The sequence below is a fragment of the Hyla sarda genome, chromosome 9 (assembly GCF_029499605.1).
Source record: "Hyla sarda isolate aHylSar1 chromosome 9, aHylSar1.hap1, whole genome shotgun sequence".
In the NCBI taxonomy this organism is placed as follows: Eukaryota; Metazoa; Chordata; class Amphibia; order Anura; family Hylidae; genus Hyla; species Hyla sarda.
In genome coordinates this window covers 168,779,744-168,804,970 of record NC_079197.1, presented here as the reverse complement: position 1 = coordinate 168,804,970, position 25,227 = coordinate 168,779,744, and the positions used below count along the sequence as shown (strand labels likewise).

Below are 25,227 nucleotides of genomic sequence, written 5' to 3'. Positions count from 1 at the left end.
ACGTTTCACTCCGGTCGGCTCATTGAAATGAATGACATACGGGAGCGCATACGGTGACATACGGGAGCGCGAGCTTTTAGCTCCCCCCTGCCGTATGCGCTCCCGTATGGGAGAAAACGTAGTGTGAACCCAGCCTTACCTATATTCCCCCCTGGAGATAAGGATATCCACTATGCCTTGGATGAGAATATTAAAAATGTAGTTGATAATTCTGTTTCCACATCTGTTAGTGCAGCTGTACAATCAGCTATGGGTTCCTTACAGGAATCAATCACAAAATCACTAGCTATGGTAGCATCTCTAAGTACCCATTCCAGTACTAAAAAGAAACGTCCTTCTACCCCGTCCGACATTTTTTGGTCGGCGGAGGATTCTACTTCAGGTCTGGCTAAAGGACTAAAAGTTTCTGGCAAACATTCTAAAAAGAGGCATCATTGCAAGACCGATCCTCCCGCTCCCAAAAAAGCAGCTATATATACAGAGGATCAGGCACATAGTTCTCATGCGCCTAAAAAAGGCAGCGTTCATAAAGGTTCGCACCATAAGCACCATATTCCCTCGGCTCGCGAGGAGTTAATTCTTAAGCGAGTTAAAAAAGCCTCTCGGAGGCAAAAGCCAGATTCCTATGTTACCTCCTCATCTTCCAGTGAAACATCTTCAGATGAGTCTGTAGATCAAGCCACCTCTGACTCAGAATATGAAGACCTGTCAGAACAGGATGATGACTCCCATGTCACCAGTAAAAAGTCAGACTCAGTAGCCTTAGACTTTAGGGGTGCACCATTTTTTACCCCTGATAACATTATACATCCCCGCTCAGGAGAATGGGCTCCACAACCCCATGTGGAAAAATTTGTAGGCTCTTGGCTTAGAAAACCGTTAGATAAAGCAGACAGAAATAAAATGAGGGCTGAATGTCCTAGACCTACGCTACCTAAAAAACTCCCCCAAACTCCTGAATTGGACCCTATTATTACCAAATATTTACAGAAAATCGGCAATAATCCCAGGAAGGGTATTGATCGCTCATTTAGATTCTGTCAAGAAAGGTTTCTAGATCTACTGGGTCCCCTCACCAGAATAGTTGACATGTCCGAAGAAGCTGCTGCTTCTGGACAACCAATTAACGTAGAAATAATGCGAGGCTATGCTCATAGGGCAATATGTTTATTCGGAAACATACCGTAAATGCAGCCTTTTGCAGTGAGAGAAGACGTGCTATTCTTCTCAAACTGGATACCCAATTCATGCATTTAGCAAATACAGAACCGGACTCTATGTCCGAAGGACTCCTCTTTGGGGATTCCTTCATCAAAGAAATATCAAAATATGTAGGATTGTTTTCGTCACTAGACAAAGCACAAACTTCCCTGAAGAAAGTATTCCAGAGAAAAATTTTTGGCAGGGCCGGGAAAGGACGGGGCCGCTTCCCCGCCCGCCAAAATCAAGACAGACAACAATACAGAGGTCCCTCCTACACAGACAGAAATTATCAAGGATCCACCTCATACCAGACCACACCCTTCTTTCCATCAAAAGGAAGACCATGGAGGGCAAGGGGTCATGGCGGATTTCCTAGATCAAGACCTTCTACAGGTAAGCCTAACTCACCCTGTTTCTTCCCAAGTTCAATTAGGAGGCAGACTAACCCATTTTTTCCAAGCTTGGCAGGCTATCACCTCAGATTCATGGATCCTAAACACCATACTAGGGTATCAAATAGACTTCTGGCAGATTCCAGTTCAAGAAAGACTTCCTCGTCCCATAATCTTCTCTCAAGAAGATCACGATCTCGTGCAATCAGAGATCGTGGATCTCCATCTCAAGGGAGCAATTTATCCAGTCCCTCCTCAATCTCAAGGTTTCCTCAGCAACCTCTTTTTGGTCAAAAAGAAAAACGGCGGTCACAGACCGGTAATAAACCGGAGAGACCTAAATTATTTTGTGAAGTACCAACACTTCAAGATGGAGGGCATCCATCTCTTAAAAGATCTTTTGATCAAGGACGACTGGATGGTCAAAATAGACCTAAAAGATGCCTACTTGACAGTACCTGTGCATCCTTCACATCATCCATACCTCCAATTTCTATGGAAGGACCAAAAATGGCAGTTTCAGAGTCTTCCATTTGGACTGTCCTCAGCTCCCTGGTGCTTTACAAAGCTGTTAAAACCAGTGGTAGCAATGTTGAGGAGCAGAGGAGTAAGTCTCATAATTTACTTGGACGACATCCTCATTATGGCCCAAACTCTACACTTGATCAACCTGCATACGCAATGGACTCTGTCACTCTTCACCAATCTGGGTTTCCTTATCAACACCAAAAAATCTGTACTAACCCCTTCAAAGGAGGTAGAATTCTTGGGTTTTTCAATCAATACCCAATTGGCTCTCCTAAGCCTTCCCAACAGAAAACTATCATTAATTCGGAAAGAAATTCGGTCGATCTTGAACAAGAAACTAATTTCTCTGAGGAGCTTAGCTCGCATAGTGGGTCTTCTATCAGCCTCTATCCAGGCAATATTTCCAGCACCACTTCACTACAGAGCTCTCCAACGCCTCAAGGCTCAACACCTAAGAGAGGGTCTATCATACTCGGACCAGGTGAATCTGAATTCAGACACCGAAGAGTAACTCTTATGGTGGTTACATCACATTCAAGAATGGAATGGGAAAGCCATTTTCAATTCCATTCCAGACCATATTCTAGAATCGGATGCCAGTCGCCTTGGTTGGGGCGCTCGTTGTGGTCATCTATCTACAGGTGGCAAATGGTCAGAAGGAGAAGCAACCTTACACATAAATTGCCTGGAACTTCTGGCGGGCTTCTTTGCTCTCAAAAGTTTCGCGAGAGACAAATCTCATTGTTGTATCCTCTTGAAGATGGACAACATCTCAGCGGTTCAATACATAAACCGTCTTGGGGGCACCAAGTCAAAACCCCTAGCGAACATCGCCAAAGAAATTTGGCACTTTTGCCTAGACAAGAATATTGTCCTCAAGGCAGAATACCTACCGGGTCTCTCCAACATTGTTGCGGATTGGAATTCCCATTATTTAATCGACAACAGCGACTGGAAACTCGACCATCAGATATTTCTCCAAATCAACTCTTTATGGGGTCCCCTTTAAATAGACCTTTTTGCTTCCCGCCTCAATCGCCAGATCCCTCAATTCTTCAGCTGGCGACCCTATCCCGAAGCTCTGGGGGTGGACGCCTTCCTCCAATTCTGGCCTCCATCCACCCTTTATGCTTTCCCTCCTTTTGCGCTAATTTCGAGGGTTCTTCTTCACACTCAAAATCATCAGTCAACACTAGTCATTATAACTCCGTGGTCGCCAACCCAATCTTGGTTCCCACAGATTCTGGGGATGGTAATAGATTTTCCTCGGATCCTTCCACATTACCACACAATTCTTCAGAACCCAGAGGGGAATCCTCATCCTTTAATCACTTTGAATCTTCTTTCTCTTGTAGTATGGCTGATCTCCGGTCAACAAATATTAATTCAGAATTTTCGCAAGCTACTAGGGACATCCTCTCTGAGGCTTGGACTCCGGGAACCAGATCTGCTTACGGATCAGCCTGGAGAATTTGGTCTCATTGGTGCATGCAACGGGATTTGGATCCCGTACATGCATCTGTAGCCAACATTATGAATTTCCTTTCCTTTTCTTTTGAATCCGGTAAGGCATATCGGCATATAGTTCTGCAATCTCTTTTCATCATCCTCCTATAGACTCTATTCCAGTCGGCCAACATCCTCTAATTCGAAAAATCATGAAAGGCATTAAATTCAAACGCCCTCCGTGCCCCAGATATCATTCCACTTGGGATGTTACGTTGATTTTTGACCTATTCAAATCTTGGGAGGACAATGACCTCCTTTTCCTTAAGCTTCTATCTTTTAAGCTTACTGTCCTTTTATGTCTTATCTCTATTAAAAGGATCTCAGATGTAAAAGCATTAGACTTATCTCACAGAACTTTTTTGCCTCATGGGGTCACCTTTGCCATTCATAGACGTACAAAAACCAATCTTCAATCGGTCTTCTACCCGGCATTTCCTCATGATTATAAATTATGCGTAGTTCGTTGTCTCAAAACCTATGAACAAAAAACTTTACCATATAGACATACTGATAAATCCCAATTGCTCATATCATATTGCAAACCTTTCCTTCCCGTCTCTTCTCCCACCTTGGCTAGATGGGTCAAAAATACTATGCAATTAGCCGGCATCGACATTTCTCAATTTGGCGCACACTCCACCAGAGGAGCCATGTCCACTAAAGCTTTTCAGTCAGGAATCTCTTTGTCTGATATTCTTAAAACAGCTGATTGGTCCTCAGAGTCCACATTAAATTTTTTTTACTTTCATCCTGATTCTCACATATCTCACAATATTCTCTAGTCATGTTATTTTATGCTTTGATCACTATGTTATATAGCTTTAAACTGGAATTATAATAGGAGCCTCTTGCTTGAGATTTTCCTAGTTTTAATGAAGGAAAATATGGATTTTATTAAAGACAAGAGGCGAGTATTATCCCACCCTATCACGATATATGTTTTGTCTTCCTACAGCTTCATAGACTCCTCATCGTTGGACTCCATCCATTCCTGTTCTTGTTTCCTTCGGGGATCCTCTTAGATTACACCAAGCCTTCGCCTGAAGATGTTTTCAAGATTCCCATCTGAGATTTCTCGTTGCAGTAGTTATGTTATCTGTTTTACTTACCTTCATTCCACTTCACATCAAAGAAAGAGGAAGATGCTGTGTTACCTGGACATTATATCACCTGTGCTGCATACTGATTGGTGGACCCATTATCCAATAGCACACCTGTTACTATCTAAAACCCTTTTTTCATTGCACTATGTTAACAGTTTGTTTGCTGCTATTTGAATCAGTAAAGAAAGAAAGGCATTATAATAGGAGCCTCTTGTCTTTAATAAAATCCATATTTTCCTTCATTAAAACTAGAAAAATATCAAATTATAGGGGCATCTGGGTGACCCGACACATCTTTATATTTATGGGCAGTCTCCCCGGTCGGCACCTATACAGTCCGGACATAGGTCATTTGTGGGTCGTGTACTGTGCTAGACCTCTGTGCTGCCATGACTGCTCCGCTGATATCTGGATATGGCAGAGAACTGATCATATAGATCAATGCAGAGGAAGCCACAAAGATAATAATGGTATGGGGGGATTACAGGACCAAGACAGGTTATCACTTGGGGTTATTTAGTTTAGAGAAAATACATCTTAGGGGCGATCTGATCCCAATGTACAAATATATGAATGGACAGGACACTTTCCTGCCTCCCTTCTCCTCTTCCTCTTGTTTTCTTTACCTGTTCTCTCCTAAACTGTCTGTGTATTATCTATAGTATATATCTATAGTGTATAGTGTGTATATATATATATATATGGTGTATAACTGTGCTCTCCTAAACTGTCTGTGTATTATCTATAGTATATATCTATAGTGTATAGTGTGTGTATATATATATATATATATATATATATGGTGTATAACTGTGCTCTCCTAAACTGTCTGTGTATTATCTATAGTATATAGATGTATAGTGTGTATATATATATATATATATATGGTGTATAACTGTGCTCTCCTAAACTGTCTGTGTGTATTATCTATAGTATATATCTATAGTGTATAGTGTGTATATATATATATATATATATAGTATATAACTGTGCTCTCCTAAACTGTCTGTGTGTATTATCTATAGTATATATCTATAGTGTATAGTGTGTATATATATATATATATAGTATATAACTGTGCTCTCCTAAACTGTCTGTGTGTATTATCTATAGTATATATCTATAGTGTAGTGTGTATATATAGTATATAACTGTGCTCTCCTAAACTGTCTGTGTGTATTATCTATAGTATATATCTATAGTGTATAGTGTATATATATATATATATATATATATATATATATGGTGTATAACTGTGCTCTCTTAAACTGTCTGTGTATTATCTATAGTATATATCTATAGTGTATAGTGTATATATATATATGGTGTATAACTGTGCTCTCCTAAACTGTCTGTGTATTATCTATAGTATATATCTATAGTGTATAGTGTGTATATACATGGTGTATAACTGTGCTCTCCTAAAGTGTCTGTGTGTATTATCTATAGTATATATCTATAGTGTATAGTGTGTATAACTGTGCTCTCCTAAACTGTCTGTGTGTATTATCTATAGTATATATCTATAGTGTATAGTGTGTATATATAGTATATAACTGTGCTCTCCTAAACTGTCTGTGTATTATCTATAGTATATATCTATAGTGTATAGTGTGTATATATATATATATATGGTGTATAACTGTGCTCTCCTAAACTGTCTGTGTATTATCTATAGTATATATCTTTAGTGTATAGTGTGTATATATATATATGGTGTATAACTGTGCTCTCCTAAACTGTCTGTGTGTATTATCTATAGTATATATCTATAGTGTATATATATATATATATATATGGTGTATAACTGTGCTCTCCCAAACTGTCTGTTCGTATTATCTATAGTATATATCTATAGTGTATAGTGTGTATATATATATGGTGTATAACTGTGCTCTCCTAAACTGTCTGTGTGTATTATCTATAGTATATATCTATAGTGTATATATATATATATATATATGGTGTATAACTGTGCTCTCCCAAACTGTCTGTTCGTATTATCTATAGTATATATCTATAGTGTATAGTGTGTATATATATATATATATATATATAGTATATAACTGTGCTCTCCTAAACTGTCTGTGTGTATTATCTATAGTATATATCTATAGTGTATAGTGTGTATATATATATATATATATATATATATATATATATATATGGTGTATAACTGTGCTCTCCTAAACTGTCTGTGTATTATCTATAGTATATATCTATAGTGTATAGTGTGTATATATATATATATATATATATATATATATATATATATGGTGTATAACTGTGCTCTCCTAAACTGTCTGTGTATTATCTATAGTATATATCTATAGTGTATAGTGTGTGTATATATATATATGGTGTATAACTGTGCTCTCCTAAACTGTCTGTGTGTATTATCTATAGTATATATCTATAGTGTATAGTGTGTGTGTATATATATATATATATATATATATATATATATATATGGTGTATAACTGTGCTCTCCTAAACTGTCTGTGTGTATTATCTATAGTATATATCTATAGTGTATAGTGTATAAATATATATATGGTGTATAACTGTGCTCTCCTAAACTGTCTGTGTATTATCTATAGTATATATCTATAGTGTATATATATATATATATATATATATATATATATATATATGGTGTATAACTGTGCTCTCCTGAACTCTGTGTGTATTATCTATAGTATATATATATAGTGTATAGTGTATATATATATATATATATGGTGTATAACTGTGCTCTCCTAAACTGTCTGTGTATTATCTATAGTATATATCTATAGTGTATAGTGTGTATATATATATATGGTGTATAACTGTGCTCTCCTAAACTGTCTGTGTATTATCTATAGTATATATCTATAGTGTATAGTGTGTATATATATATATATATGGTGTATAACTGTGCTCTCCTAAACTGTCTGTGTATTATCTATAGTATATATCTATAGTGTATAGTGTGTATATATATATATATATGGTGTATAACTGTGCTCTCCTGAACTCTGTGAGTATTATCTATAGTATATATCTATAGTGTATAGCGTATATATATATATGGTGTATAACTGTGCTCTCCTGAACTCTGTGAGTATTATCTATAGTATATATCTATAGTGTATAGCGTATATATATATATATATATATATATATATATATATATCTCGGTCTATGTATAACAAACTCACCCAGACTCACGACTTGTGTATTACTACATTTCTTAACCTGTTGGCTCTTATAGAAACATGGCTACAACCTTCTCACACCGCTTTCCCCGCTGCTCTAACTTATGGTGACCTTCACTTTCCCGGATCTGACAGGCATGGTGGAGGAGTTGGGGGGCTTCTCTCCCCACAATGCACTTTCCAGGTCATTCCTCCATTACTCTTGTATTTCCCTCTTTTGAGGTCCACACTCGGAGACTCTTTCACCCATTTTCTCTCCCAGTGGCCTCATCTATTCACCTCCTGGTTCACCTCAAATGTTTCTTGATCATTTTGCTACCTGGATCCCTCATTTTCTAACCTCAGAAACACCTACACTCTTTATGGGTGATCCCAATATCCCCATTGATACCCCAATCTCCTCATCTGCCTCTGGCTTCTATCTTTAAAGGGGTTATCCAGGAAAAAACTTTTTTTTATATATCAACTGGCTCCAGAAAGTTAAACAGATTTGTAAATTACTTCTATTAAAAAATCTTAATCCTTTCAATACTTATGAGCTGCTGAAGTTGAGTTGTTCTTTTCTGTCTAAGTGCTCTCTGATGACACGTGCCTCGGGAACTGTCCAGAGTAGAAGCAAATCCCCATAGAAAACCTCTTCTACTCTGTGCAGTTTCCGAGACAAGCAGAGGTGTCAGCAGAGAGCACTGTTGCCAGACAGAAAACAACAACTCAACTTCCGCAGCTGATAATTATTGGAAGGATTAAGATTTTTTTATAGAAGTAATTTACAAATCTGTTTAACTTTCTGGTGCCAGTTATATAAAAACGTTTTTTCTTGGAATACCCCTTTAACCTCCTCCTTTGGCCTTTTACATCTTACTGACTCTCCCACACATGGCTGGGAATACATTGGACTTGGCCTCCTCCAGACTTCGCTCAGTCTCTTACTTCACTAACTCTCCTCATCAGCTCTCTGACCCCAACCTTCTCTCCACCAATCTACTTATAGATATTCTACAGCAGTGGTCTTCAACTTGCAGACCTCCAGATATTGCAAAACTACAGCCAACGGCTGTCCGGGCATGCTGGGAGTTGTAGTTTTGCAACATCTGGAGGTCTGCAGGTTGGAGACCACTGCCCTACAGTCTTCCTTATCCCTAATCTCTTACCTTTCCTGCCTCAATCTAGCAGCCAAACATTATGAAGACTACCCTGGATGAAGGAGCATTGCCCCAAAATCCATCACGTGAAATGTGGTCAGGATAAGGGGGTTGTCTTCTCAGCGAGGTGGTCTTTAGGAGGTTTCCCCATCTGTGATCTACTACGATGCTGGGAGGTCACTCACCTGTCCTGATATCAGTCGCTATTTCCTCCTCCTTATATGGGAGATCCCCTCTATAATACTCCTCATCTCCCTCTGTCTTTTCCGCTTTGACAATGATATGTTCATCAATCTAAAAAATAAACAGCTCTATATTAGATGTGTGATGTAGCGCTGTCTCTTTAAAGGGGTACTCCGCCCCTAGACATCTTATCCCCTATCCAAAGGATAGGGGATAAGATGTCTGATCGCGGGGGTCCCCCGCAATATAGCATGCAGCACCCACCGTATCTGCTTCCGGAAGCTCTGGAGGTTTTGGCTCCCAACCATAGGGACGGAAGATCGTGATGTCACAACTCCGCCCCCGTGTGACGTCAGGCCCGCCCCCTCAATGCAAGTCTATGGGAGGGGACGTGACGGCTGTCACGTTTCCTCTCGTAGACTTGCATTGAGGACCCCCGCGATCAGACATCTTATCCCCTATCCTTTGGATAAGATGTCTAGGGGTGGAGTACCCCTTTAAGGCTCTTCATGATCTTCAATCTGTTTATTTACCTGATTATTCTCACAATCATCCAAAGTAAAACCATGAAGATGACTGGGATGACCCTGTGGTGGATCAATTCTATAGGAGCCATCTGTAAGAAACACACAAAGGCTGTACACATTATATATATATATGATAAGAAACACACAGAGGCTGTACACATTGTATATATATATATGATAAGAAACACACAGAGGCTGTACACATTATATATATATATGATAAGAAACACACAGAGGCTGTACACATTGTGTATATATATATGATAAGAAACACACAGAGGCTGTACACATTATATATATATATGATAAGAAACACACAGAGGCTGTACACATTGTATATATATATATGATAAGAAACACACAGAGGCTGTACACATTATATATATATATGATAAGAAACACACAGAGGCTGTACACATTATATATATATATGATAAGAAACACACAGAGGCTGTACACATTGTATATATATATATGATAAGAAACACACAGAGGCTGTACACATTATATATATATATGATAAGAAACACACAGAGGCTGTACACATTGTGTATATATATATATATATATATATATATGATAAGAAACACACAGAGGCTGTACACATTGTATATATATATATATGTGATTATATGATGAGAAACACACAGAGGCTGTACACATTGTATATATATATATATATATATATATATGATAAGAAACACACAGAGGCTGTACACATTGTATATATATATATATATATATATATATATATATATATGATAAGAAACACACAGAGGCTGTACACATTGTATATATATATGTGATTATATGATAAGAAACACACAAAGGCTGTACACATTGTATATATATATATATGATAAGAAACACACAAAGGCTGTACACATTATATATATATATATATATATATATATATGAAGAAACATACAGAGGCTGTACACATTGTATATATATATATGATGAGAAACACACAGAGGCTGTACACATTGTGTATATATATATATATATATATATATATATATATATATATATATATATGTGATAAGAAACACACAGAGGCTGTACACATTGTGTATATATATATATATATATATATATGTGATAAGAAACACACAGAGGCTGTACACATTGTATATATATGTGATTATATGATAAGAAACACACAAAGGCTGTACACATTGTATATATATATATATATATATATATGATAAGAAACACACAGAGGCTGTACACATTGTATATATATATATATATATATATATATATATATATATATGATAAGAAACACACAGAGGCTGTACACATTGTATATATATATGTGATTATATGATAAGAAACACACAAAGGCTGTACACATTGTATATATATATATATGATAAGAAACACACAAAGGCTGTACACATTATATATATATATATATATATATATATATATGAAGAAACATACAGAGGCTGTACACATTGTATATATATATATGATGAGAAACACACAGAGGCTGTACACATTGTGTATATATATATATATATATATATATATATATATATGTGATAAGAAACACACAGAGGCTGTACACATTGTGTATATATATATATATATATATATATGTGATAAGAAACACACAGAGGCTGTACACATTGTATATATATGTGATTATATGATAAGAAACACACAAAGGCTGTACACATTGTATATATATATATATATATATATATATATATATATATATATATATATGTGATTCTAGACTGATAGAACGTTGATCCAGGGATTTATTCTGATCCCATATTTTCCTCTGTCATTGGGCGATTGTTTTTTGCCTCCTCTGGATCAAAACAATAGGGTTATAGGTTGAACTTGATGGACTCTGATCTTCTTTTGACCTTATCAACTGAGTAATGCATATAAAGTTAAAAAAAATGAACCCAGTTATCTTCCAAAATTTGGTGACAAAGGTTTATGATGAGTCAACCTGCAAAATGTCAGGTAAAAGAAGGGACAGAGACAGGGATTTGTTGTGATCGCTTGGAAAAACAAAACATGAAGGACAGCTGAAGTGGACCAGGTAAGAATAAAGGGGGTATATAAAAGGTGCTTAGGAATAGGACTAAACAGCATAGGCCCAAAGATATACATTGGGATACCAGCTAAAAGGGATGTCAGCAGTCCTGGTGGTGGGCCCCATTCGGTTTAATGGACTGGACATGGTTTACTATAGACTATGTTTGGACCATTTCCCCAAACATATATTTTTTATGTGAAATCCAAAAGTATGGTCTACAACTGGGTAATGGACCAAAGGATGTCACTATTAGACCATGTTCTGTCAGTAAAACTCAATGGTCCCACCGGTCTCCTTTGTTCCTGATATATAAGTCTATTACAGAAATGGATAGATGAGTAATAAAGTCTAAAATTTGGTAAATCAATTCCTCCATTGTCTATTGGTACAACCAGAGTGTAATACTGAGCGAGGGTCTCATGTCCTCTATAATGTGAGATTAGATTAGTAAGGAGGAAGATATATGAAAATGTTATCTTGGAAGGAGAAAAATAATGGACGGTCACTATTTCCCTATGAAGGAGAATACAGTGTAATAGAGAGGACCACTTCAAATTGCATTGGACAGTGGCCTATGGGGTGGTCTTCCCAAAGAAAATGGTCACTATGCATCATGTATAATAGACTGAAAATCCATCACAGGAAATCTGGTCTGGATAAGGGGGTTCAATGAGGTGGAGCGGATTCACCATATGTGATTCTAAGAGGTTACTTACCTGCGCTGATATAAGTCGCTGTTTCCTCCTCCTTACATGGGAGATCCCCTCTATAATACTCCTCATCTCCCTCTGTGTCTTCTGCTTTGACAATCTAAAAAAAACAATAGCTCCATATTAGATAAAAAAAAAAAACAATAGCTCTATATTGTATATAAAAACAATAGCTCCATATTAGAGGATATATAGCTCCATTTTATAAAAAGAAACAATAGCTCCATATTAGATCTAAAAAAAACAATAGCTCCATATTAGATATGTTTTAAAATATTACATATAAAAAAATAGCTCCATATTATATATAAAAAAAACAATAGCTCTATATTAGATATAAAAAAAACAATAGCTCCATATTAGATATAAAAAAAAACAATAGCTCCATATTAGATATGGTTAAAATTTACTTACCGAAATTTTTCTTTCCATGAGTCCCGAGGCGGCACACAAAGGGTTAACATCTTTCTTTCCTCCTACTAGACAGAAGATATGGTCACAGGATTAATTAACAACAATCAAGTAAATTAATTAATCAATCCAGGGCACCTGGCCCCCTACACCTCCTATCTGATAAATGCAGCACAGAAACCAAGACACATGTGTAGTATGCAGCAAAAAAAAAAAAAAATTGATCTTTAATAGGGAGGGAATCTGTGCCGCCTCGGGACTCATGGAATGAAAAATTTCGGTAAGTAAATTTTAACCTTCCATTTCGTCCCTCGGCGGCACACAAAGGGATATGAAAAGCAGTAAATTAAAGGGGGGGGGGGGGGGGGTGTAAAGAGGAAGCCATTTCCAGCACGTTTCTGCCTAAGGACGCCTCCCTGCCAGATGTGAGGTCCAATCTGTAATGGTTGATGAAAGTGTCCGGAGATGACCAAGTCGCTGCACAGCATATTTCATCAAGGGAGATTTGCGCTAGATTAGCCCAGGATGTGGACATGGCCCTGGTGGAATGGGCACGGACACCTAAAGGAGAATCTTCCCCACGGAGGGAATAACAGAAACAAATCACTGACTTAATCCAGCGTGCCAGAGAAGCTTTGGATGCTGGTTTCCCCTTATTCGGGCCTTGGAATTGCACAAAGAGAGTCTCTGACTGCCTGAACTGCTTGGTTCTATCAATATAGGAGAGAAAAGCTCTTTTCACATCCAGAGAATGTAGAGAGGAGACCTGTATTTCATTTTGAGGATTAGGATAAAAATCCGGCAAAAAAATTTCTTGACTAAGATTAGCATCAGAACATACTTTCGGTCTGAAAGATGGATTCAAACGAAGAACTAAACAGTCCTGTCGAGCTCTAATATAGGGAGGAAGACTGGACAAAGCTTGGAGCTCCGAGACGCTTTTAGCTGAGGTGATGGCCACCAAAAACAGAGTTTTCCAGGAGAGGAATTTGACCTCAGATACGTCAATAGGTTCAAAAGGATAACTTGTTAGAGCTTGAAGAACTGACGGTAAGTCCCATGATGGTATGGGAGGTGAAACTGAAGGTCTGAGGTTAGACATTCCTTTGAAGAATCTGGAGACTAAGGCATTGCTGGAAAAGATTCCTTGGAAAAAATGATTAATGGCAGCGAAATGCACCCTAAGGGTGTTAGGCTTCAAACCTTTGTCAAAACCATCTTTCAAAAATTCCAAGACTTGCGACAGAGATGGAGAATCAATGTGATGATCCGAACACCATGAATTAAAGATTTTAAAAACTCTGGAGTAGATTTTAAGAGTGGATGGCTTTCTTGAAGCAGCAAGGAGCTTGATTACATTCTCAGAGAACCCCCGGGAACTCAGAGTTAACCTTTCAGCAGCCATGCCGTCAGTCTCAACTTGTGAAGGCCCGGATGGCATAAGCCTTCTTGGAGAAGTAAGTCCGGTAGAAGTGGAAGCTCCCAAAGACAGCCTCTCGAAAGCTTCCACGCGAGCTGGTACCAGGCCCTCCTGGGCCAGAACGGAAGGATCGCTAGGACTTTGGCATGTTCCTCGTTGATTTTCAACAACATGCGAGGAATTAGAGGAAATGGAGGGAATGCATACAGGAATCTGTTGTTCCATGGAAAGGACAGACCATCTAGATGGTCGGGGAGGTCTTTCCGATAAATGGAGCAGAATGCAGGAATTTTCCTGTTCTCCCTCGTAGCCATGACCTCCATTTCTGGAAGACCGAACCTCTGGACTAGCTGTTGGAAAATTATCGGATTGAGGCTCCACTCTGATGGATTGAGAATCCTCCGGCTCAGAAAATCTGCACGAGAATTCAGGGATCCTCTGATATGAACAGCATGAAGATCTATCAGGTGTCCATCTTGAAATTTTTCTTTACAACATACTTGTTCAAAAAGGTAAGATCTATCACAAGTCTCCATGAACCTCCCTTCTTGGGGACCGCGAAGACCCTTGAGTAGACGCCAAAATCCTTTTGATGGACTGGTACTGGTTTGAGGGCGCCTTTCTGCAGGAATTCTGAGATGAGAGGAATGACATGAGGATCGTTTCTGTTTATGAAAAATTTGTTTGGGGGGATTGAAATGAGTTCTATGGCGTAGCCTCTTGAAATGATGGAGTTTACCCACGAATCTGAGGACGTTTGACACCAGAGAGAGGCAAAAAGGGAGAGCCTGGCGCCTACTCGGGGCAAACAGGAGATGGCGTCAAAAGCCCTTGCTCTTCTCACCTCCTTGAGGAGACTTCTTTTTGTAAGATGAGGATTGCTGGTGCGGTTGGCGTCTTTGTCTACCCCTTTGAGCTCCAAAACGCCTATGCGGAGGGGAAGAACGATATTGTCTTCTTCTATTGCGATAGTTAGGATTCTTAGCAGGAGAGGAGAAAAATACCCCCTTCTTGTTACTCATTCCTTCCAATATTGGATTTAACTGAGATCCAAAAAGTTCTCGACCCTCAAAAGGTAGGGAGCAAAAATTATTTTTTGCTGGGACATCCCCAGACCACTCCTTTAGCCAGAGAGCTCTTCTGGCGGAGGTGGAACTAGCAAGAATTTTGGAGTTCAGGCGTAGGATGTCTAATGGAAAGTCCGCAAAAAAATCAGAAGCCAGCTTCATTTTAGGGAGATCCTGTAAGATTTCATCTCTGGAGACACCATCCTGTAGATCCCTGGTAAGTTGAGAGAGCCAGAGTCACAGAGCGCGACCAACAGAGATGGAAGCCAATGCTGCCTTACATTAAATTAAATTCTCTTGAGAGAGCCTTCAGCTCGTCTGTCCATATGGTCCCTCAACAAGGAGGATTCATCGGAGGGGAACATAGACTTTCTAGATAGTCTGGCTACAGCTAAATCAACTTTAGGTAAGGCCTCCCATTCCTCTGTGCTTTTAGGATCTAACCTATAAAGCATCTTAAACCTAGATCCTAGATCAGGCTTTTTCTTCGGTTTTTGCCATTCCACTTTCATAAGGGGATCCAGCAGAGGCTGACCTGGAAATGACAGTGCACTAGAATGTGGAAAATAAAAAAGCGCCTCCTTTTTAGGAAGATTATCTTCCCCCGGTTCTCCCTCTACGTTTTTTTTTAACTGATTTCATTAAAGAATTAATCTTCTCTTTTCTGAGGAGATAATAATCTTCTGGGGAGCCAACTTCTGCAAGTTCCTGGGAGGAGGAGGATACAATCTCCCCCTCAGAGTCCGAAGAGGATACTGAAGAAGACACCGGTGAAACAGGCAGTTTAGAAGCACTAAGACTGGCGGTTTTAGATGACTTATGATGGGAAGACAAGTCTGACAGTACTGAATGTAGACTGGACTTAAACCACCCAAATAGCTGCTTAGCCTCAGACTGAAAAGTACTGGAAGCAGGGGCGTAGTCAGAACATACCGAACATAGATCCGGGGAGTAGTCATCCGGCAGCGGTTGGGCACACTGAAGGCATAATCTATGGAGCTCCTTTCTTTTCCTCTTCTTGGAAACATGGGCATCCTGAGGTTTATCCATACTGAAAACCCAAGGAAAAAAACACATCAGAAAAAAACACCCATACACAGTAACAGCATATCATAGTAAGATTAATGGAACCCATAACAACTATGATAATCATTCCCCAAGCAAGGGAGAAGCCTCAGCGAAAAAAATATATACATATTTATAGTCCAAAAAGAAACAGGTCCCCCCTGTTGCAGATGGACTTACCTTGTATTGGCAGGGATAGCGCACCAGGCAGAGGCTGGACCGGCCCACGGCAAAGTCCTGCCATAAATAAGCACCGGACCGGGAAATGCGCACAACTACAGGCAGTAGTAAGGGGAAAAAAGGAATACTTTCTCCCCGCATGAAAACTGTCCACACTGTGGACTCCGGAAATACGTCACCAGTAGCGCCAGTGCACTGCCGACGGAAGCGCCGCAGACCGCCTACCCGGAAGTCGTGACGCCAGGAGCACTTAGAGGCAGGGGAACGGGCACTACACTGCAGGTAAAACTGAAGGGGGGCCCCGATACTAAAAACCCCCCAACATACCTGGACAGACAGTGCCCCACATGCGCTTCCCAGAAACACTGGGAAGAAACACGGGCCCCATACACATTGAAAGTCTGTGGAACCCACAGGCAGAGCCAACGGTGCCTAACCATGTAAGTATGAAAAAATACAAAAGGAAAAAACTGACCATACTGTCCGCAGGATAGAAGAAAAAAACACACGTGTCTTGGTTTCTGTGCTGCATTTATCAGATAGGAGGTGTAGGGGGCCAGGTGCCCTGGATTGATTAATTAATTTACTTGATTGTTGTTAATTAATCCTGTGACCATATCTTCTGTCTAGTAGAAGGAAAGAAAGATGTTAACCCTTTGTGTGCCGCCGAGGGACGAAATGGAAAAAAAAAATTGCTCCATATTAGATATAAAAAAACAATAGCTCCATATTAGATATAAAAAAACAATAGCTCCATATTAGATATAAAAAAACAATAGCTCCATATTAGATATAAAAAACAATAGCTCCATATTAGATATAAAAAAAACAATAACTCCATATTAGATATAAAAAACAATAGCTCCATATTCGATATAAAAAACAATAGCTCCATATTAGATATAAAAAAAACAATAACTCCATATTAGATATAAAAAACAATAGCTCCATATTAGATATAAAAAAAAAAATAACTCCATATTAGATATAAAAAATAATAGCTCCATATTAGATATAAAAAAACACAATAACTCCATATTAGATATAAAAAAACAATAACTCCATATTAGATATAAAAAAACACAATAACTCCATATTAGATATAAAAAAAACAATAGCTCCATATTAGATACAGTTGATGAAGGGGCTGGTGCTTCTGCTTCAAGACATTCTTGTACGGATCTTGAGTCCTTCTATAGGGACCTAGAAGTACAGATGTGGGAGGTGGAAATCCCGGTAGGGGTTTCCTTTTCCTTCCAGTGAAGATCACCGTAGCGCTACACCGGCGTGATGACACAGGAGTCGGGTGTAAAGTAGTAGTACTTTTTATTATTAATCATAAAAAGTGACATACAGGGTTGGACTACGCGTTTCGGAGGGGGCTCCCTCCTTCCTCAGGTCCAGGTTCTTCACAGTCCTCGACGGGACCGACAGCCAGCTGCTCTCGACACACCAGCGACCAGCCCAAAACGATTATCAGTGTTGTGCCTGTAATTTAGCGCAACCTGTAAAGGCGAGCAGGTCCTTTACTTTTCTGTTCTACTCTCCGCAAATACCGCAGATAACCGGCACTATAAAGCGCCATCTCTATCTTTTATTTCTCCTATATCTTCTATAGGGACCTGACAGACACAATGATACGATCATCATCCGGACACATTATACCTGTGATGTCCCAGCATTCCCTGCAGCGCTCACCTCTCCGCTCAGTATCTTCAGGATCTTATTGACGACCTCTAGGATCTTCTGCTCATTATCCTTGGAATGGATCAGTGTTTGAGGTGGAGGCACCATGATGGGACGGGTTGTCACACACTCTCCAGATTTCTTTACTACCGTGTAATCCTGTGCATGGAGACACGTACCGATACATATCATCTCTCCGGTCATGTCTGCTATTTATTAATACACATAAGAAGGATGTTATTCCCAGAATCCCTCACCTCTCCAGTCAGCAGGTACATGATCTCCAGGATGAGGTTTAACATCTCCTTCGCCATTGTGTATGTAGGCAGAAGACGGACGATCTGGGATGGGACACCTGGAGGGGGAAAAAAAAAGGCTAAAATCCGTGAGATAACATCCATTATGGGATATACATTATGGGATATACATTATGGGATATACATTATGGGATATACTAGTCAGCCAACCCAACACCCAATCAGTGCGGAATGAAGTGACAGAAAAAAAAAAGAAAATGCCATCATTGTCAATGGCTGTCCATGGGGCAAGAGGGGTGCAGCTGGCAAAAGAAGGATGAAAAAAAGAAATCTGTGGTCCTGCTAGAAGGAAAAAAGTCAAAGTGGCGTTCTTTGGGACGTACCCAATTTATTATAACTTGAAAGCCCTAAGGACCTTTGTCAGGCCATGGCTGAAATGAAGGCCTCCAGCATTATCATAAGCCATTGTTCCCAAACCAGGGTGTGCCCAGCTGTTGCAAAACTGCAACTTCCAGCATGCCCGGACAGCCTTCGGCTGTCCGGGCATGCTGGAAATTGCAGTTTTGCAACAGCTGGAGGAGCAATGGTGAACATTATATAGGCTGCAGCGCCCACCAAAACAGCTTATCAGTGGGGGGAGATCACAGTCTGACTCCCACCGATCTAATACTCCTAAATAATCCATCATATTTGACAGTCCTCATAACCCTCTAGGATCCGAGTGTTCTCTAAACCCAAAGCAAATGATAGTGTGGGCACGGCGTCTGAGCCCCCAATGATAACCAGAAGCCTTTCTCTAATATACGTGAACTTGTAATAAGGTGTTAAAATCTTTTGGAAAGCAGCAGGAGTCTTTGTGCCCTGCTAGGAAACACGAAGGATGCAGTTTTCGACACTGCACCTCTGAGGGTGGGTTCACGTTTGTAGTGTACGGTTGCAGGATCCAGTTGGGAGGGGCGAAAACCGGCCGCTCCCGTATCCCAGCCGGATCTGGCCCGAACCCCATTCATTTCAATGAGCCGACCGGATTCAAACGCTGACTCCGCTTGTCTCATTTTTGCCCCGTATACGGTTTTCTGACCGGACCTAAAACCGTGGTATACCACAGTTTTTGGTCCGGTCAGAAAATCATATACGGGAAAAATGAGCCGACCGGAGTGGAGCCGGGTGGAGCATTGATTTAACAGGTTCACCTTTTGTGGAGGTAGGACTTTCTGCTCTCGATACATGAAAGCGGGAACCTTTCTTGCTGGAATAAGTTCTGGTTGCAATTGTGGAAAAGCTCGGTTTATCTCTAGGCAAGGAATGGGTTGTCACTGCCATTGCTGGAGCTTCTTCTTCTTCCTCTGTCTCCTCGGAGGAGGAGTTTTCAGTATCTTCTGTCTCCTCAGAGGCGGAGTCTTCAGTATCAGTGGTTCTTTGTGGTGTGGACGTTATAATAGGTGGGTTTGTTAATACAGCTGAGGTAGCGCCTGTGAATACATAAGGTTGGGATACGGTATATCTCCTGGCTGGAGTGATCCTTCGGTCTCGTAGTCTGGTGCACTGTATTTTCGTCGAAAACATACGGACCGTAGCTTGAACAGCCTTCGATTTTGTTCCCCAACAATTGTCAAAGGAAGTGCCCTTTTCCACAAACTTTCTACGGGCGACCGATGGATCCGGCACAGACGCTGCATGTGGGATTACATGTCGGCAAGTAGGACATAGTTCACCAGGCACAAACTGCGCAGTTGGGACCCCCGCTATATCTAAGCGTCTCTTCTTTGCAGCATGCCAAAGAAAATATTCTTCTGCTACCTTGTCTCCACTGACTTGAGGCTGAAATATCGACGGCACCGCTATGGGCATGAGCTTTCTCTTGCCGGTAATGGGGTTGGTCAAGTAGTAATCTGCACTGAAGTGGAGCGAGCACATTCTATAGGCGTGGCTTTTGGAATCGTGGATTTTGTCAACCTCTTTTTCTAGGTCGGCATACTCTTGCCCTGTAGCTTGAAGCCATTTTCTTATCAGGTCTTTGTCTTTCGGAAATGTATGTAAGATAACTCCAGTTTCCCATTCTCTGGATTTTGGGGTACACCCATTCACCACACAATTGGGCATGTTCTGTGTAAAAATAGATATGATTGTTTTTTTTTTTTTATTTCTTTACATATTTTGGCTGAATAGGACATCATAATAAAAAATAATAATAATTACGTTGTCCCCCATGTGACTATCCTACAGACTGCGCTGTCCTCCATGTGACTATCCTACAGACTGCACTGTCCCCCATGTGACTATCCTACAGACTGCACTGTCCCCCATGTGACTATCCTACAGACTGCGCTGTCCCCCATGTGACTATCCTATAGACTGCGCTGTCCCCCATGTGACTATCCTATAGACTGCGCTGTCCCCATGTGACTATCCTACAGACTGCGCTGTCCCCATGTGACTATCCTACAGACTGCGCTGTCCCCATGTGACTATCCTATAGACTGCGCTGTCCCCCATGTGACTATCCTATAGACTGCGCTGTCCCCCATGTGACTATCCTATAGACTGCGCTGTCCCCCATGTGACTATCCTATAGACTGCGCTGTCCCCCATGTGACTATCCTATAGACTGCGCTGTCCCCCATGTGACTATCCTATAGACTGCGCTGTCCCCATGTGACTATCCTATAGACTGCGCTGTCCCCCATGTGACTATCCTACAGACTGCGCTGTCCCCCATGTGACTATCCTATAGACTGCGCTGTCCCCCATGTGACTATCCTATAGACTGCGCTGTCCCCATGTGACTATCCTACAGACTGCGCTGTCCCCATGTGACTATCCTATAGACTGCGCTGTCCCCCATGTGACTATCCTATAGACTGCGCTGTCCCCCATGTGACTATCCTATAGACTGCGCTGTCCCCCATGTGACTATCCTATAGACTGCGCTGTCCCCCATGTGACTATCCTATAGACTGCGCTGTCCCCCATGTGACTATCCTATAGACTGCGCTGTCCCCATGTGACTATCCTACAGACTGCGCTGTCCCCCATGTGACTATCCTATAGACTGCGCTGTCCCCCATGTGACTATCCTATAGACTGCGCTGTCCCCATGTGACTATCCTATAGACTGCGCTGTCCCCCATGTGACTATCCTATAGACTGCGTTGTCCCCCATGTGACTATCCTACAGACTGCCCTGTCCCCCATGTGACTATCCTATAGACTGCGCTGTCCCCCATGTGACTATCCTATAGACTGCGCTGTCCTCCATGTGACTATCCTAAAGACTGCGCTGTCCCCATGTGACTATCCTACAGACTGCGCTGTCCCCATGTGACTATCCTATAGACTGCGCTGTCCCCCATGTGACTATCCTATAGACTGCGCTGTCCCCCATGTGACTATCCTATAGACTGCGCTGTCCTCCATGTGACTATCCTATAGACTGCGCTGTCCCCATGTGACTATCCTACAGACTGCGCTGTCCCCCATGTGACTATCCTATAGACTGCGCTGTCCCCCATGTGACTATCCTACAGACTGCGCTGTCCCCCATGTGACTATCCTACAGACTGCGCTGTCCTCCATGTGACTATCCTATAGACTGCGCTGTCCTCCATGTGACTATCCTATAGACTGCGCTGTCCTCCATGTGACTATCCTATAGACTGCGCTGTCCCCCATGTGACTATCCTATAGACTGCGCTGTCCCCATGTGACTATCCTACAGACTGCGCTGTCCCCCATGGGACTATCCTATAGACTGCGCTGTCCCCCATGGGACTATCCTACAGACTGCGCTGTCCCCCATGTGACTATCCTACAGACTGCGCTGTCCCCATGTGACTATCCTACAGACTGCGCTGTCCCCATGTGACTATCCTATAGACTGCGCTGTCCCCCATGTGACTATCCTATAGACTGCGCTGTCCCCCATGGGACTATCCTATAGACTGCGCTGTCCCCCATGTGACTATCCTATAGACTGCGCTGTCCCCATGTGACTATCCTATAGACTGCGCTGTCCCCATGTGACTATCCTATAGACTGCGCTGTCCCCCATGTGACTATCCTACAGACTGCGCTGTCCCCCATGTGACTATCCTATAGACTGCGCTGTCCCCATGTGTCTATCCTACAGACTGCGCTGTCCCCATGTGACTATCCTACAGACTGCGCTGTCCCCCATGTGTCTATCCTATAGACTGCGCTGTCCCCCATGTGACTATCCTATAGACTGCGCTGTCCCCCATGTGACTATCCTATAGACTGCGCTGTCCCCCATGTGACTATCCTACAGACTGCGCTGTCCCCATGTGACTATCCTATAGACTGCGCTGTCCCCCATGTGACTATCCTATAGACTGCGCTGTCCCCATGTGACTATCCTACAGACTGCGCTGTCCCCATGTGACTATCCTATAGACTACGCTGTCCCCATGTGACTATCCTATAGACTGCGCTGTCCCCCATGTGACTATCCTATAGACTGCGCTGTCCCCCATGTGACTATCCTATAGACTGCGCTGTCCCCCATGTGACTATCCTATAGACTGCGCTGTCCCCCATGTGACTATCCTACAGACTGCGCTGTCCCCATGTGACTATCCTATAGACTGCGCTGTCCCCCATGTGACTATCCTATAGACTGCGCTGTCCTCCATGTGACTATCCTACAGACTGCGCTGTCCCCATGTGACTATCCTACAGACTGCGCTGTCCCCATGTGACTATCCTATAGACTGCGCTGTCCCCCATGTGACTATCCTATAGACTGCGCTGTCCCCCATGTGACTATCCTATAGACTGCGCTGTCCTCCATGTGACTATCCTATAGACTGCGCTGTCCCCCATGTGACTATCCTACAGACTGCGCTGCCCCCATGTGACTATCCTATAGACTGCGCTGTCCCCCATGTGACTATCCTATAGACTGCGCTGTCCTCCATGTGACTATCCTACAGACTGCGCTGTCCTCCATGTGACTATCCTATAGACTGCGCTGTCCCCATGTGACTATCCTATAGACTGCGCTGTCCTCCATGTGGCTATCCTATAGACTACGCTGTCCCCATGTGACTATCCTATAGACTACGCTGTCCCCATGTGACTATCCTATAGACTACGCTGTCCTCCATGTGACTATCCTATAGACTGCGCTGTCCCCATGTGACTATCCTATAGACTGCGCTGTCCCCCATGTGACTATCCTACAGACTGCGCTGTCCCCATGTGACTATCCTATAGACTGCGCTGTCCTCCATGTGACTATCCTATAGACTACGCTGTCCCCATGTGACTATCCTATAGACTGCGCTGTCCCCCATGTGACTATCCTATAGACTGCGCTGTCCCCCATGTGACTATTCTATAGACTGCGCTGTCCCCATGTGACTATCCTACAGACTGCGCTGTCCCCATGTGACTATCCTATAGACTGCGCTGTCCCCCATGTGACTATCCTATAGACTGCGCTGTCCCCCATGTGACTATCCTATAGACTGCGCTGTCCCCATGTGACTATCCTACAGACTGCGCTGTCCCCATGTGACTATCCTATAGACTGCGCTGTCCCCCATGTGACTATCCTATAGACTGCGCTGTCCCCATGTGACTATCCTATAGACTGCGCTGTCCCCATGTGACTATCCTATAGACTGCGCTGTCCCCCATGTGACTATCCTATAGACTGCGCTGTCCCCCATGTGACTATCCTATAGACTGCGCTGTGCCCCGTGTGACTATCCTATAGACTGCGCTGTCCCCATGTGACTATCCTATAGACTGCGCTGTCCCCATGTGACTATCCTATAGACTTGTATGAAATCACATGATCATAGTCGTTTCGTCAATGGTGAACTCCAGTGTTTTGCAACCAGGGTGCCTCCAGCTGTTGCAAAAGTACAACTCCCAACATGCCTTTGGCTGTCCGGGCATGCTGGGAGTTGTAGTTTTGCAAAAGCTGGAGGCACACTGGTTGGGAAACACTGGAGTACACACTGACACAAAACTACAACTCCCAGCATTCCTGTGCATTGCAGGTATGCTGGGAGTTGTAGTTTTGAAACAGCTGGAGGTATAATAGTCACATAGATAGAAGGATATTATCACATCCAGGTACAGGACTACAACAACCAGCATGCCCTGATCTCCGTAGATGACCGGGGATGACTCCTCACCTGCTGGTGTGGGGCTGGAGAGCAGCAGGAAGTACAGGCAACAAGAAAGGCGACTAGTTCGTATCCAGTACAAGGACCTTAGTGACGTCAGCACATCATGTGACACGTCATGTGACTGGCCGATCACGTGATACAGGAAGGTTAAATGAATGGTGACGGATGGAGCTGCTGCAGAGCTGAGGAGTCTCCTGCCATATATCTGCAGCAGCTCTGCTTCTAGCGCTGCGCTGTGCTGTGGAGTGCAGTGGAGTGATGTGCAGTGGTGTGCAGTGGTGTGCTGTGGAGTGCAGTGGTGTGCTGTGGAGTGCAGTGATGTGCTGTGGAGTGCAGTGATGTGCTGTGGAGTGCAGTGATGTGCTGTGGGGGGCAGTGATGTGATGTGCAGTGATGTGCTGTGGAGTGCAGTGATGTGCTGTGG

The 25,227-nt window shown here is 42.0% G+C and overlaps 1 protein-coding gene across 3 annotated transcripts in view; it reads right to left on the bottom strand.

The window, feature by feature from the left end:
- LOC130291067 (zinc finger protein 37-like) overlaps nt 1–24,918 on the bottom strand; it is a 34,754-nt gene extending 9,836 nt beyond the window's left edge. For 2 of the 3 annotated variants that reach the window (XM_056539436.1, XM_056539434.1), the window contains exons 1-7: nt 24,810–24,918; nt 19,836–20,748; nt 18,643–18,740; nt 18,365–18,544; nt 12,563–12,656; nt 9,794–9,876; nt 9,263–9,371 (exon numbers count right to left, since the gene is read on the bottom strand). In XM_056539436.1, coding sequence (XP_056395411.1) covers nt 9,263–9,371; nt 9,794–9,876; nt 12,563–12,656; nt 18,365–18,544; nt 18,643–18,740; nt 19,836–20,745 — 1,474 coding nt within the window. In that variant the 5' untranslated portion in view covers nt 20,746–20,748; nt 24,810–24,918. The remainder of the gene's footprint in view (nt 1–9,262; nt 9,372–9,793; nt 9,877–12,562; nt 12,657–18,364; nt 18,545–18,642; nt 18,741–19,835; nt 20,749–24,809) is intronic. The other variant, XM_056539435.1, reaches the window with a different exon arrangement.
- Between the last annotated feature and the right edge of the window lie 309 nt (nt 24,919–25,227).